Raw genomic sequence first — 15,839 nt, 5'->3', positions numbered from 1 at the left:
GGCAAAAGGTCAAAGGTAACAAGGTGACCGGCTTATTATGTTGTACAAAAAAGAAACAAAAAAGCAAAGGATTTTAGCACATGTTTTTATGTGTCAGAAAAGGGCTTAGGAAATACCAAAAAAAATTATAATTTTGACCAAAAGGGCACTTGGGGGCAAGGAGCAAAAAGGGCAGATGCTCAAACACCCACAGCTCCCCCCTCTGCACGTGCCTGGTTTCAACCATAACTGACATATCAATGTTGATTCAACCATCATTTGTATGTAAATTTACATGCATATTTGTGTTATTGCATTGAATCAGTTAGGAATCAACATTGATTCAACCTTCGTCTGAATGTGGTTTTGCACACATATTTCTGTTTATTTTACATTGAATCAATGTTGATTCAACACTCATTTGACGGTGGATCTGCATGCATATTTGTGTTGATTCTACATTGAATCAGTCAGGAATCAACGTTGATTCAACCATCTGAACGAGGATCTGCACACATTTCTGTTGATTCTACATTGAATTAGTCAGGAATCAATGTTGATTCAACCATCATTTTATGTCAATTTTTATGCATATTTCTGTTGATTGAATCAACAGAAATATGAATCAGTTAGGAATAAACATTGATTCAACCTTCATCTGACTGTGGATCTACATGCAGATTTGGGTCAATTTCATATTGAATGAAAGCTAAGGATTGATGTACATTTTTAGGTCTGATAGGTTTGCATCATAACATACCACTAAAAGTTTCTTCACTGGTGTTAAACACTATATTATTGGCAGATCATGGGTAAACTGTGTACAAAAGTTTAAAAATGACAACATAGGTTTGATATAACATTTTATTTAAGAGGGACAAATCTTTAAACATATTTGAATCCTTTTTTCTGTCAGAACAGTCTATTGTCCACAGAAGAACAGAGTCCATGAGGTTATGCTTTGTACTGTATGAACCAGGGAAACGGTACAAGTTGTGGTAACCCCAGTTTCACTCTGGCTGGCGTCACTGATTCCTTGCGATGTCTTCCTCTCATTCTGGCTTGTAATGAAGCCACTTCTTGACAGTTTTACTGCAGTCTTCAAGAGTCAGCTTTTGGTCAAACTGCAGAGCAACGGCTGAAAAACACAAAAATAAAAGGGAGGAAGGTGCCAGTTAGAAATATGATAAACATTTGAAAAGTTCTGAAAGAAATTGAAATATTAAACTGTACTGGTTACAGGTCTGAGAACAAATACTAACCATATAGTTCCCCATGTACTCTCACTGTTAGATAAAAATGAACTTTTCATTAATACTCATCTTAATGTTTACATATACAACAACATTTACCTATCAAGCTGCAATCTAGTGTAGGATTTATGATGCTGCACTCATGTTAAAATGAGGGAATAAACATTTAAAATAAAGGCTGTTAATCAGAAAACTTAAAGATAAAACTCAGGGAGGATCAGGGTTTATTTAACACACCAGAGACAGATAAATGGAGCAAAAGGTGATTTATACTGTAGTTGGAAAAATTATTTATAATTTATACAGAATAAACTTCCATCAAATAGCTGGTTTAATCTTTAACTACAAATATTTCCAAATAAGTTATTAAATTCATTACAAAATGTCCACGTGCTGATAAAGATCCCACACCAGTAATAATAGTCCAGTTCAGTTTAGTTTAACCAGTTACCAATCCAAGAAACAGACTGAATCTGTCATTAGCAGGTTTAGTGCCTTACATGTTTTAAGTGTTTCCTTTCTGTCTCACCTGGATTTAATTTGTGGATGATTAACAACCTTCTGCACTTCTTGATGACTGCAGACCGTCATGCAATCATCTAACTCACTTGTTCTGGAACAGAGGCACATCTAAGCACGTCCCTAAGCACATCATAATAAAAAATGAAAAACAAGTGATTACTATCACAACAATTTAAAGCCTACCTGGAGCAGCCAGCCTTACACTTCCTTGTCCACCACATGCTCTCCCAGACCAAACAATAATCCCCTCCCTATTTTAAAAACTCAAATCTCACAAAATCTCGCAGGATTTCATACTTGGGCCTGGAGCGGTGGGCAGGATGAAAATAATACAAAATGAGACATGACCTCAATTATTAAAAATATCTGTTTTGCCCCAAAATAACCAGGATTACTATGGGCACAAAACAATGCCCTTATTTTTCAATAAACACATTTAAGATCAAAGTCATATTGAAAAACTTATCATAAAACTGCTCAGAGGAGAATTCAATTCAGAAGCTGGTTGCAAACAAACCAGCAGCAAAGTGGCTGTTTGATTGGGACAAACCACTAGTGTAAAAAGGGGGAGTCGGACTGTACAACTCCTAGTAGAGACTTGTAGATGTTTTTGTGTCAACACATTATGCACAGTCAGTAATAATATTTACAGACAAGTAAGAAAATGTACATAAAGGAATCACAACCCAATGTTCTATACATGTAGTGCGTAATTTGAAACATGATTAAGCCTCACTTAGTAATAAAATGTTCTGACCCAGAGCGCAAGGATGGGGGAAGGGAAGAAAGGGATAAGAGGGGGTATAGAAGGGAAGGATGGGAGGAGCAAGTGGGTGTGGGGAGTTTTGAGAGGGAGAAGGGGGAGATGAGAAGGTGATGAGGGGTGCAACAAACTGTACAGATTGCACACATGGAGGCCTTAGTCCAGGGGTGGGATCCTGGTCCTCGAAGGCCAATGTCCTGCAACTCTTAGATGTCTCCCTGGTAGAACACACCTGGACCCAATAGCTGAATCACCTCCTCTGTTCAGGCAGGTTCTCCAGAGTCCTGCTAATGACCTTATTATTTGACTCAGGTGTGTTGAAGTAGAGGCACATCTTAAAGTTGCAGGAGACCGGCGCTAGAGGCCTGGAGTTGCCCACCCCTGCCCCAGTCCTTGACGCAGCTGTCGCAGGCTTGATTCCCGGCCATGGCAACCTTTGTTGCATGTCTTCCCCCTTTCTTGTCAATTAACTATCAAATAAAGGCCACTAGAGTAAAAAAAATCTTTAACAAAATAAAATGTGAAAATTTAAAACCATCCATTTTCTTGACACCCTTGTCCGTTCGTGGGGTCGGGGGGGTTGCTAGTGCCCATCTCCAGCTAACATTCTGGGCAGGAGGCGGGGTACACCTTGGACAGGTTGCCAGTATGTCGCAGGGCAACACAGAGACACACAGGACAAACAACCATGCAAACACACACTCACACCTAGGGGCAATTTAGACAGACCAATTAACCTGACAGTCATATTTTTGGACTGTGGGAGGAAACCGGAGTACCCAGAGAAAACCCATGCATGCACAGGGAGAACATGCAAACTCCATGCAGAAAGATGCCAGGCTGGGAATCAAACCCAGAGCCTTCTTGCTGCAAGGCAACAGCTCTACCAACTGTGCAGCCCAAAATTTAAAACTCTCACCTAAAATTAAAATTGTTTCACCCAGAGCCCAAGGATGAGGGGAGGAGAGTGGAAAGGGGGAGGAGATTGAGGGGTAGATGGGCCCAGGTGAGGGATGGGTGGTGGGGGAAAGGGGTGTGTGTAGAGGGGTGTGAAAAACAGCTTACATTGATTGAACATTTAGATCATGAGTTCTTCCCCAAACCTTGTCCTCAAGGCAAACTGACCTGCATGTTTTCATTTCAGCAAAACCCCGTTAATCAGACATCAATTAAAATCATGTGTGCCCAATTAGGGAAATGCCTAAAACTTGCAGGGCTTGGAGGACCAGTGCTGAAACACACTGGATTCACTTTGACTTTACTTGAAATAATTAAGTCCGATACCACATTTGTATCCCTCGTCTGACACAATGACTCAAGCTAACAGGGACAGATTCCCTGGTAAGCCACAGTGGCTCTGAGGGTAGAGCAGTTGTCTTGTGGTCGGAAGGTTGACGGCTCAATTCCAGCTCCCTCCTGCCACATGCCAATGTGCCCCCTGGTCACCCAATCCCAACTGATCTATGCATTAAGTGAATGTGACTCTAGTGTAAAGCGCTTTCAGTTATAAAAATGACTGGAAAAATACTATCTAAGTTTATTTACCATTTTTGAAGTAAACTGAATGATTTGAGTAAGACTGACCTGACTTAAATCTGTTAACTTAAACATACTTAATAAATTTGTTAAAAATAAATTAACAAATTGAGTTGGATGATTATAATATATTGAATTGGTTAAACTCAATAAATTAAGTTGGATAAATTTAATAATTTCAGTTGGATAAACTTAATTGAATTGCTTGTTACCTACAGAAGCAATTCAATTAAGTTGGTTCAACTATTTTCTTTTTAGAGTGTGTTTTATAGTTGATCCACCGTCATTTGTCGACTTCAACCAAAAATCAACCATTAATCTGACCTCGGCATTTCAGTCATCAGATTTCAACCACAAAACAACATTGATTCAATGACACAGTTTCAACGGTTTGATTGGATGGTTGTTTGATGGTTGATCCACCGTCATTTGTCGACTTCAACCAAAAATCAACCATTCTAACTATTTTTCAACGTTGATTTAACATCGTGCGTTATCTGGGATGAGTATATGTAAACTTCTGTTGGGACTGATACTGTCTGTCTAAAATTGACTGAGTATACAGATTTGTTGGTTCTTCTGCCTCTTCCAGGATGAAGAGTACCACAATGGAGAAGAAGACAGTTTTTGTGGCAGTATTCAGTTGGATGATCTACCCTTGTGTCTGGCTGCCGCTCAGAAATTGGTGGAGTATATTAAGATCAATTTCATGGAGAGTGACACAGCTCACTCAGCTACAAGCTCCTATTGTAGAAAGGGACTTGATGTCGAAGTTCATGTTGTTTCCTTCAGAAAAAGTGAGGACGATGCTGTTGAATTTGGCCTGAGCTTTGGGGATATCCCTATTTTTGGGGATCCTGATATAAAAAAAGGCTCTTCAAGGAAAAAGAGAGAGCAGGGCCCCATCGTTGACGTGGGCTGCATCTGGGTGACAGAGGTGAAAAAGAAAAGCCCAGCAGCCTGTTGTAGGTGTATCAAACTCAGAGATGAATTGCTGTCAGTAAATGGACAACTGATGGTGGGAGTTAATGTCAGCGGAGCCAGGTAAGATGACATTAGTAATACCCTGTTACTTCCCTATTTGACTCTGCATTCTCTTCATGTCTCCTTGCTGTTTTTTTTCCCTCGTTGGGCTTATGGTTTTTTTGTTCTGCTCTAGCTCCTTGTGATTTTTATAAGTTTTTTGTTCATCATTTTTATTAAACGTCCTCCATCTGCAAGCTCCCTCTTACATTCTGCATTGAGTCCACAATAAACCTACAACACAACATGACGACGAGAATGCAGCTACAATGACAAGGGGAGAAAGATGAAAATGAAATTAAGACCAATCACACAATAGTTTCACATGCAGAAGGGTACAAAAAGTTCAGGGGTGTTTGTGAAAAGAAGGGACAGACAGCATGAGGCTGAGAACAAAATTATGTTATTTTCATCATGCAACTGCAACAATGAAAACTGATTTCAGCAGTAAGAGGCTATCTCTTATGGGATGTAAGAGTTCTTTAACTGTTAAAAGATCTGACAGTGTTTTTTTTTGGAGTGAATCCTCAGTATATAATACATGCTATAAATACGTGAATGAGGATGACAGATTTAATTGTAAAGCATCTTTAAGTGACTTGAAAAGAACTGTATAAGTATGATTTCAATGACTTTATCATCATAGAATCAATATATTAGGGGTTCTGGTTCAGACCTTAGAAGCCATATTTGTTTTGTGAGGCCTGCAGATGTCTGTGTCCTTGGGAATAGATACTTTACTTTCCCAAGGTCTTCTGCACATATAAATCAGTATGAGCTGGGCTCACTGGTAGGTCAGGGCACGTATACCTGCTGAGATGCGCACACCTCAAATTCTGCCCAGTCATGATTATGCTTGAGACTCTAGGAAGTACTAAATTTTTTGCAGCTTTTGTGCTTTCTCTTCATACTTTAAATTTAGATTTTTTCAAAATTCAAGTCAAAAACACAACATGAACCCCCACTAAAATCGGAATTTCAAATGAGAAAGTCAAAGCTTTTTGTGTCTCAATGCATAATGAGGAGTAAATTAATGTGTCATCTGCTTGTGTTGTTAACCCATCCATCCATCTATCCATTTTCTGTTCACCCTTGTCCCTAGTGGGGTTGGGACAAGGGTTACTGGTGCCTATCTCCAGCTAACGTTCCGGGCGAGAGGCAGGGTCACCCAGGACAGGTCGCCAAGCAAATTGCAAATTTAGCTGTTTTCAACTAGCAACTAGAACAAATTTCAATTGGGTTGTGACTTCATTCCCGGCTCAGAGCTCTGCTTCTAAGACAAACTGAACACAGCATTTAAAATAAAATTTATAAAAGAAAAAAAATACAATCACATTAGAGAACTTTGGTGTGTCTGGCTGAAAGATTTGAGAAGAATACACAGATTTGGATTTTTAAATTATTGTGCAAGACTATTTGTCCATTGGTGTGTAGTTCTCTGTATAGAAAACCCATTTAATTGCATTCTTTCATGCAGCTGCCATAGTCATTAACACTAAAGGCAAAACTGAAACTGGTTCAGATAACCAGCCATATATAGAGGGCCATATCTCAATTGTCAAAAGCTCATGACACATCCTGGTAGGCTGTGTCCTTGACATTATAAACACATTATAGTTGAATAATAGCAAATAATACACTGGAAAATCTATTACTACAAAGAGTCGAACAACACTTTCACACTGAAATGAAGTTGTTAAAATTTTTTTGCAATTCTGCCCAGTTGGTGTGCTTATGCAGATTGTGAAGTGGTTGCAATCCAGTGTGAAGGGTGCCTGTCTGAGAGAGTTAGGCAGACAGAGGCAGCACAGCAAGAGTTAATTGCAGTTGGGGGGGGATAGTGATTATTAACAGAAGAATATTTGGCGTAGCCATCACTGATGTTTCTGTATCCTGAGCACTTTTGTCCATTATATCTACCAAGTGAGTTTAGATTAAATATTTGGCTAGCTGCTGGTGGTGCTGCATTCTCACTTTAGTTAGTTGTTTATAGGGAACTTTGCAGCAGTTTATCAAATTTTTTCTTGAATGGACAATAAAACTTTACTTGAAAATGAATGGTTTTGTTAATATGTAATGAGTTTGGCAAAAACAGAACAGAATAGTTTTGTAGATACTAAGTCTGTTTTTTTTTGGTTTTTTTAACAGCTACCTGGTTGATCAGTGCTGGAATGGCGGTTGCATTGATTTGATCCTTTTGCGTCGCATCAAGCGAAAGGCCCCTCTCCCTCCTTGTGTCAAGGGAAGTTTCACTATTCCTAACAAGATGGATCACTGTCAAACCCAGCAGGACATAACTGATTTTGAAGTGGTGAACTGCAAACGTACACGCAAACTTGGGGTGATATCACGATCATCTAACCAAGGCTACAGGGAAAGTACTGCATCACAGATCAAAACCAGGAATCAGTACTCCCTTTTTAATACTGATGAAGAAGTCTGTTCTTCACTAGAAGACTGCAGCCCAGACTTGCCTCCTCAGACAAGAACTATTCATTCATACAATGGATCTGCTGGAAGTCTGCCGGGGAGAAGTCACAGTCAGATGTTGGAATGCAAAATGAAATCCTTCATTAGTGAAGCTACTACCCAGGTGAGACTCTCCTGACACACTGCACTTAAGTTTAAACACACAAGGGACGATACTAATGACTCCCTCATTATACAGATGAAAAGAGACAAAATAAAAATATTTCAGCAAGTTTAACAGCATCCAGATTATACAGAGAAGGAGACCAAGGGATCTCTGTGTCATTTAGATAAAACATTCTGTGCCTTAAAATTACTTTTCACCAAGCGTCTACCATGATCCTCACCTGCGATGTCTGAGTGTGGAGTTTTTATGTGTGGTGAACTAAAGGGCGTAGTGATTTGGATCAGAAAAAACTGGAGGCATCCGTTCAAAGATGTGGCGTCCTTTTATTATCGCTCAACTTACAATTCTTGATGCAAACAAAACTAAACGATCGGCAAACATCACACTTATAACTCCTCCTTGATAACACAGTTGGTAAGCTGTTGAACTACTGCAAAACCACTACAAAAAAAAAACGTTCTAGAAAGTTTCAGCACATTAAGGCTCTGACAGGTTGTTGTCAACCATGATTGACAGGCTGTCCAGGCAATCACAGTCCAGACAGGCCTACAAGGCACAGTCCAGCAAACTTGTGTTTTCCATAGCCACCCCCAAATTATCATAGATAATTTGCAGCTTGGAAAATATTTACTGAAGATCGGCCCTTTAATCTGGAACTTCTGACAGTTTCACTAGACGTACTACTGGGCAAATATAGTTGTGCTCTTTGACCTGCACTTCAGCTGTGCGGATTCTTCCGTCTGCTCCAGGGAAAACCGTTTTTATCAAATCCAATGGGCCAAAGAGCTCGTGGTAACTGTGCTCTCTGGGGGTTTCCCCTTTTCTGTTGTCTCCTATTTTTCCTGCCACTTCTTATTTACATCATGTAATATCAGCAGGTGCCTACGTCCACAGGTTTTACAGGTTGCCTTGAGAGTACATTTGGCAGACTGATGTCCTCTTCCACAATGCCAGCAGCGGTTATTTATTTTGATCCACAGCACTTTTTGTTCCTTTGTAAGCTGCTAAAAGTTCTGACAACCATTCAGGAAATGACTGGAATGGTCACAGCAGGAACAGTAGGGTTTATTCTTTACCTTCTCAGGAGTAATGGCATTTTGCGTCAGCTCAGAAACTGTGGTCTCTCCTGATTTCCCAGCACTGAGCAGTAATGCTGTAGTTCCTGAAGCCACCTTTTTGTCCCTTTCTGTGCCTCTTTTCTTTTGGCTGCCTCTGGCAAGAGTACAAAATCTGGTGTCATCTTCATAAATCCAGCCATTCTCCAAGATCATACAGAGTTGGGATTGGAACCTTACTTGGATGAACTCTTCTTCTGAAACTGCTTCTAAGATCGTGTGGAAGCTTGCTTAGCAATCTGGAAACTTGAGATCCACACTGGAATTCAATACTGCCTTCTCTTCCTAGCTGTTCTAACATGCCCAACAGAGAACGTATTCGTAGGGAAGTGCTTCTCAATTCCGGTCCTCAGGCCCCCCTGCTCTGCATGTTTTAGATGTGCCTCTATTTCAGAACAACTGATACAAATGATTGTATTACCTCGTCTGCAAGCATCAAGTACTCCAGAAGCCTGTTAATCACCCACAGATTCATTCCAGGTGTGGGGCAGCAGGGAAATACCTAAAACATGCACGGCAGGGGGGCCTGAGGACCGGAATTGAGGCACTGTCGTAGGGCAAATATGCGAAATGCTTCCCAGTCCCCTCTGCTGAGTGTCATTAATCTGGAAATGGAAATGTTCATGACTGTCATTACAGCGATAGAGTAATGACACTCAATGACATCTTCATTACTAGTTTACTGTGCTACACTTTAACAGAGGAGGATAATGTCACAATTATAATGGTCTCATGACAGCAAAAGGTATGTGTAACAACAAGTGACTTGTTAATGCTGTCTTATAAGGGTAATATTTTAAAATTCACCTGTTATGACATTCATGACAAGTTATAATTTCTTGCTTAATGTCAAGTTTTCATGACAACGACATTGTCTTAGGTAATATCACGTTGTCATAACGAAGACATTTTTGGTGAGGTTAATGTCAAGTTGTCATAACGAAGACATTTTTGTCTAGATTAATGTCAAGTTGTCATAATGAAGACATTTAGAATATTGTGAACTTTGTATTAAAAGTGTCATGATTTACCAAATGAAGCTTTATGACAACAGTCATAAATATTCATGAAGACTTATTTATGTTTACGACAGATGTTTATGACAGTGTCATGTCAGTCTTATTCACCCCCCTTCAAATAAAATGTTACCAAATCTGCTTCAAGGAGAGCTTCTTCTAGCTTGAGATGATCTGTTAGAACCTGATATTTAAAATGTTCAGAAGCACCAGCTGGCAGAATGTTATCAAAAGCAATCCTAAGCCTGGAGAACTCACGTGAATCTGGAAGCACAAAATAGGGTATAGTTGGAGCAGGACCACTATATGTACTTCCATGTTTAGGTATAGAATGTGAGCTTTGGACCATTCTAGAGTCATCAGGATCTTCTCTTTCAGACAAAGCAGAAAATCTGTGCGCTCTAACCTGGAGATTCTAGATGGGACTGACCTTTTCGGAGCTGGCACTGGAGGTGTAGAGGTCCTTATTTTCGCTGAACTTCGTCGCTCAGGAACTGGAGCTGCTGATAGGCTTTCTGACACACTCTCTTGACATATTCTATTCCCTTACCCGTAGTCTTGATCTGAATGATGCACACGCTGATCTTCGTGAGGGACAGTAGACTCGTCTCTTATGCTTGCGGAAAGTGAATGATGCTCTATGTCTTCCCTCCTCGCTTTCTGTAGTGTGTGAATCCTTGGATTCGGGACAGGAAATACTGTACATTATGTGTTGGTGAAGCAAAAACGTTATCTTCAGCCTCGCTCGCTGTGAGTTTCTCCATTTTGTGTTCCATCACCTTCAACGTCTCCAGGACTGTGGACAGCTGTGCTGCTGTTTTTCGCAGCTCCTGCAATTCCCTCCTTATCTCATTGTTACTGTGATATAGATCGTCTCTATCTCTTGTGAGCTCCAAAATAGCTTAACGTTGGCACTGATTTTCTTTCCATAAAAACTCCTTTTAGTAAGTCACGTTATTGCTTTGATTTTAATCGGTATGTTTAGAATCCACTGAAAACAAAGATTTCAAGATATAAACTGGACAATACACTGGCAGTTTAGTGGCATGTCCACAGTTGTGGTCTTGACCGGTCTTGAAATAAAATCCCGAGGCCTCATTGCCCGAGACTGAGACAAGACCGAGACCAAATGAGGTCGGGTCCGAGACGAGACAGAGACCATCAAAAAGTGGTTTCGAGACCAAGACCGGTCTCGAGTACTACAACACTACTACTGACGCAGACAAAGTCAAATTCGCTAAACAAAGGTAGTTTGGACATGGGGATAAACCAGGTAGATTCCTAACATACAAAAACACGTAAGTCCTCCCAAACAATTGTTTACATTTCTGACTGCAGGGTTCCTGTTCTATAGACCCAGAAAAAATAAATAAATAAATGCAGCTTTTTTTTATTCTACAAAAATCTGTATCAATCTGAGCAGACACCTCCAGCGTGTCCTGGGTCTTCCCCGGGGCCTCCTCCCGGTGGGAAGTGCCTGGAACACCTCACCAGGGAGGCGTCCAGGAGGCAACCTGACCAGATGCCCGAGCCAACTGGCACCTCTCGACGTGAAGGAGCAGCGGCTCTACTCTGAGTCCCTTCCGAATGACCGAGCTTCTTACTCTCAGGGAGAGCCTCTAAGGGAGAACCCAGCCACCCTATGGAGAAAACCCATTTCAGCTGCATGTATCCGGGACTTTCTGTTATGATCCAAAGCTCATGACCATAGATAGGAACGTAGATCAATCGGTAAATCGAGAGCTTCGCTTTTTGACTCAGCTCTCTCTTCACCACGACGGACCTGTACAGCACCCGCTTCACTAATCTGCCTGTCGATCTCCCCTTCCCTTCTTCCCTCATTCTTGAACAAGATCCCAAAATACTTAAACTCCTCCACTTGGGGCAGGACACACCCCCCGACCCGGAGGAGGCATGCTACCCTTTTCCAACTCAAGACCATGGCACTGATCCTCATCCCAGCCGCTTCACACTCGGCTGCGAACCGCTTCAGTGAGAGCTGCAGATCACGACCTGATGAAGCCAATAGGACCACATCATCCGCAAAAAGCAGAGAAGCGATCCTAAGGCCACCAAAACCGATCCCCTCAAAACCTTGGCTGTGCCTAGAAATTCTAAAGTAAAACATAAAAGTAATGAAGAGAATCGGTGACTCAGCCCTGGCGGAGTCCAACTCTCAACGGAAATGAGCCCGACTTACTGCCAGCATTGCGAACCAGACTCTGACATCAGTAGTACAGGGACTTGACTGCCTGTATCAAAGGGCCCGGGCCCGGGCCCTTTGATACCCAGAGCTGTGCAGAGACTACTAAAGGGGAAGGTGCTCCAAAAAAAAAAAAAAGGGCACATCTAACCGCATTCTAGGACAGAATATTAACAAAGCCACACAGCTTTCAGAGTTTAATAAACAATGATAAATAATAAAATTGTGAAATATACAATCAAAGCTAAGGAAAATCTCTATATAGAGCATACAACTATGCATATGTAAGATATTTTATTAGTAATTTCTTTCTGCAGGTCTATTTTGTTATAGGAAAGTATTGCAATATTCAAACCCGCAATTTAACAAGATATGTAATTCAGAGCTAGCTTTACAGACAAAATATGTCTGTAAACAGAATTACACTATTAAAAATATAAACAAGGGCACAATGCAACCTTTTAGTGTACTGTAAGCTGCCTGTTTGCTACACTTGCAGTGGAGATGAAAATGGTCCATTCAGGAAAGCAGAACTGCATCAAACTTTAATGTGGAACTGCAGAGAAAAGAATGAAAAATACAAAAGCAAAAATTGAATTGTTAATGCATGTCACCATGAGAAAAGCCTACTGAGTTTTGCTTAAAAAGGGTAGGGTAAGGGTTAGGGTTTTAAAATTAAAATCACACATTTTTTGTCTCATGAAGTGAAAAAATTATTTGCAAAACAAACTTACTTGCGCATGTCAGAAATTTTTCTTGCTATTCTAAGTTTTTGTTTGAGTCACAAAGTTTTGTTTGTGATGACGTCGGGGGTAGGGCCTAAAATCGCAACAAAAGATTTCTGATGTATGCAAATAAAAGTTTATGTTTGGCAAATGACTTTTTAAGTTCACGAGACAAAAATCCATCCATCCATCTATTTTCTGTACACACTTGTCCCTTATTGGGGTTAAGAGACAAAAATGAGTTAATTAATTACATTTTTTGAACAGATCTTTTTGTTTAAAAAAAAGAAATCATTACAATTCCAACAGTTTTGATTACAATTTTATTTTACTTAACTGAGGTTAGGTTTTTCTTTTCATTGAATAATTCCATCCATCCATTTTCTAACACGGTTGTCCTTTAGTGGGGTCGGGAGCGTTGCTGGTGCCTATCTCCAGCTAACGTTCCGGGCGAGAGGCGGGGTACACCCTGGACAGGTCCCAAGGCAATACAGAGACAGACAGGACAAACAACCATGCACACACACACTCACATAGGGAGAAATTAGAGAGGCCAATTAACCTGACAGTCATGTTTTTGGACTCCACAATTTAATTATTTATTTTTTGTTCATAGAAATAAAATAAAAAAATCGGGGCCCTGTCAATTACAAAATTAATCATCGGGGCCCTGTCAATTACAAAATTAATCATAATGTATTTTCAAATACTGGGTGAGAACATTTTATTACTAAGCGGGGGTTATCACATTTTTAATAACACTGTAGAGGATAGTGAGTGGTGATTCTTTTCTGTACACTTTTTTTACTTGAAATAAAAATTCTTACTGTTTGTGTGTGATATATTGACCGGAAAACATCTACAACTTACTACAAGCAGTGAAGCGGTCCACCCCTACCATTTATGAGTGAGATGGCCCAAACACGCTGTTGGCTTGTTTGCAAAAAATGTTAATTCAATGTTGAATTATGATCACAAAGGTTGAATTTAGGATTGAGGTCAATGACAAAACAACCATTCAATTCTAGCCAATTAACTAACGTTGAAAATGTGTCATTGAATCAATTTTGATTTTTCTGTCGATATCTATTGATTGAAATGCTAACATCAAATCCAGTGTGTTTCAGCACTGGTCCTCCAGGCACACTGCCCTGCAAGTTTCAGCACACATGATTTCAATTGACGTCTGATTAACGGGGTTTTGCTGAACTGAAAACACACAGGTCAGTTTGCCTTGAGGACAAGGTTTGGGGAAGAACTCGTGGTCTAAATGTTCAATCAATGTAAGCCTCCCTTCCCCCTGAAGAAGGAGTCCTATTGGGCCTTTTTGGCTTGTGGGACTCCAGAAGCAGCTGATGGGTACCGGCAGGCAAAGCGGCACACAGCTCGGGTGGTTGCTGAGGCAAAAACCCGGGCGTGGGAGGAGTTTGAAGAGGCCATGGAAAAAGACTTCCGTACGGCTTTGAGGCAATTCTGGTCCACCATCCGGCGTCTCAGGAGGGGGAAGCAGTATAGCACCAAAATTGTTTATAGTGGAGTTGGTGTGCTGCTGACCTCGACTCAAGACGTTGTGGGCCAGTGGGCAAAATACTTAGAAGACCTCCTCCATCCCACCAACATGCCTTCCACTGAAGAAGCTGAGCCTGGGGACTCTGGGTCGGGCTCTCCAATCTCTGGGGATGAGGTCGCCGAGGTGGTTAAAAAGCTCCTCGGTGGCAGGGGTGGATGAGATCCGCACGGAATTTCTTAAGGCTCTGGATGTTGTAGGGTTGTGTTGGCTGCCACGAGTCTGCAATATTGCATGGACATTGGGGGCAGTTCCCCTGGATTGGCAGACTTGGGTGGTGTTCCCCCTGTTTAAAAAGGGGGTCCGAAGGGCTCCAATTACAAAGGGGTCACACTCTTAAGCCTCCCTGGCAAGGTCTATTCCAGGGGTCCTGGAGAGGAGGGTCAGTCGGATAGTCAAACCTCAGATTCAGGAAAAGCACTGTGGTTTTCGTCCTGGCCGTGGAACACTGGACCAGCTCTACACCCTTGGCAGGGTCCTGGAGGGTGTGTGGGAGTTCGCTCAACCGGTCTACATGTGTTTTATGGACTTGGAGAAGGCGTTCGACCGTGTCCCTCGGGGTGCCCTGTGGTGGGTCCTCCGGGAGTATGGGGTACCGGCAGGCACGGGCAGGACGGGGGGCTAGAGGAGCTTGAGCACCTGCCCCTTTTGCTCCTTACCCCCAAGTACCCTTTTGATCAAATTTTTATTTTGTATTTATTTATTTATTGTATTATTATTTCCTAAGCCCTCTTCTGACATTTGTTGTTTTGTTGGGTTTTTTTTGTACAACATAATAAGCCCTCCGGTCACCTTGTTACCTTTGACCTTTTGCCCATGGCGCATGACGCAATTGCCTCTCGCACAGTGAGATAAGGCGGCTAACTGCGGAACGTTCCAGATTACAGAACGGTTTTTGGTGAATTAAAAAAAAAATGTTTTTGGTGAATAAAGTGAAGTAGACTTACAGAACAGACTTTATACTTGTCAGATGACAGAAAACGTTGAACGTATCATTTCTGCTTCAGCACCGAGTAGGGGCGCTGCCAGGAATCGTGGGCCCCCTGACAAAAAATTTGTTTGGGCTCCCCGCGCAGCTGCAATTTTTTAAGTCTATTTGACCCATAAAAAGCATCACAATTTTAAAGGCTTGCATCTGCCTTGCTTTCTTTGGTTCAATACTGATAATTAGCACAATAATTACTGCTCATGAATTTAGCATCCAACAGTCCACATCCAGTATGCAAGTAAGTTGCTTAAATTCTTTCTATTAGTTTTAGATTATTGAAATGTCTCTCCCCATGAGCCACAGTCAAAAGCAACGTGCAACTACACAAAGAAATCCAGCCTTTCCAAAAATGCTATGCAGTTGCATTTTATTCAAGCTACCGTACATAACTTTAATAAAAAATATGTTTTCTCCATAACTGTTAAAACTGTCACGATGTTGTAGCAGTTTGCTATGAGACAGAATCTGTGAAAACAATCAATCTCCTCCACCTCCTTCCTGAATGACTATTGCTAGCTAAAGTAATGCAACGTTCTAACCAAAACAACCAATT

At 41.1% G+C, this 15,839-nt stretch overlaps 1 protein-coding gene across 13 annotated transcripts in view; it reads left to right on the top strand.

Moving 5' to 3' along the window:
• The window catches only part of pdzd2 (PDZ domain containing 2), a 211,657-nt gene that overhangs the window by 19,193 nt on the left and 176,625 nt on the right, over positions 1–15,839 (top strand). For all 13 annotated transcript variants that reach the window (XR_014089132.1, XR_014089131.1, XR_014089133.1 and 10 more), the window contains 2 exons: positions 4,646–5,097; positions 7,225–7,669. Coding sequence is in view for 10 of the 13 variants with exons in the window: in XM_081611182.1 (XP_081467308.1) it covers positions 4,646–5,097; positions 7,225–7,669 (897 nt within the window). In the remaining 3 variants the exon portion in view is untranslated. The remainder of the gene's footprint in view (positions 1–4,645; positions 5,098–7,224; positions 7,670–15,839) is intronic.

This window comes from Poecilia reticulata, chromosome 9 (assembly GCF_904066995.2).
Source record: "Poecilia reticulata chromosome 9, P_reticulata-male-v2, whole genome shotgun sequence".
NCBI classification, from domain to species: domain Eukaryota; kingdom Metazoa; phylum Chordata; class Actinopteri; order Cyprinodontiformes; family Poeciliidae; genus Poecilia; species Poecilia reticulata.
This window is presented reverse-complemented; position numbering and strand designations above follow the sequence as displayed.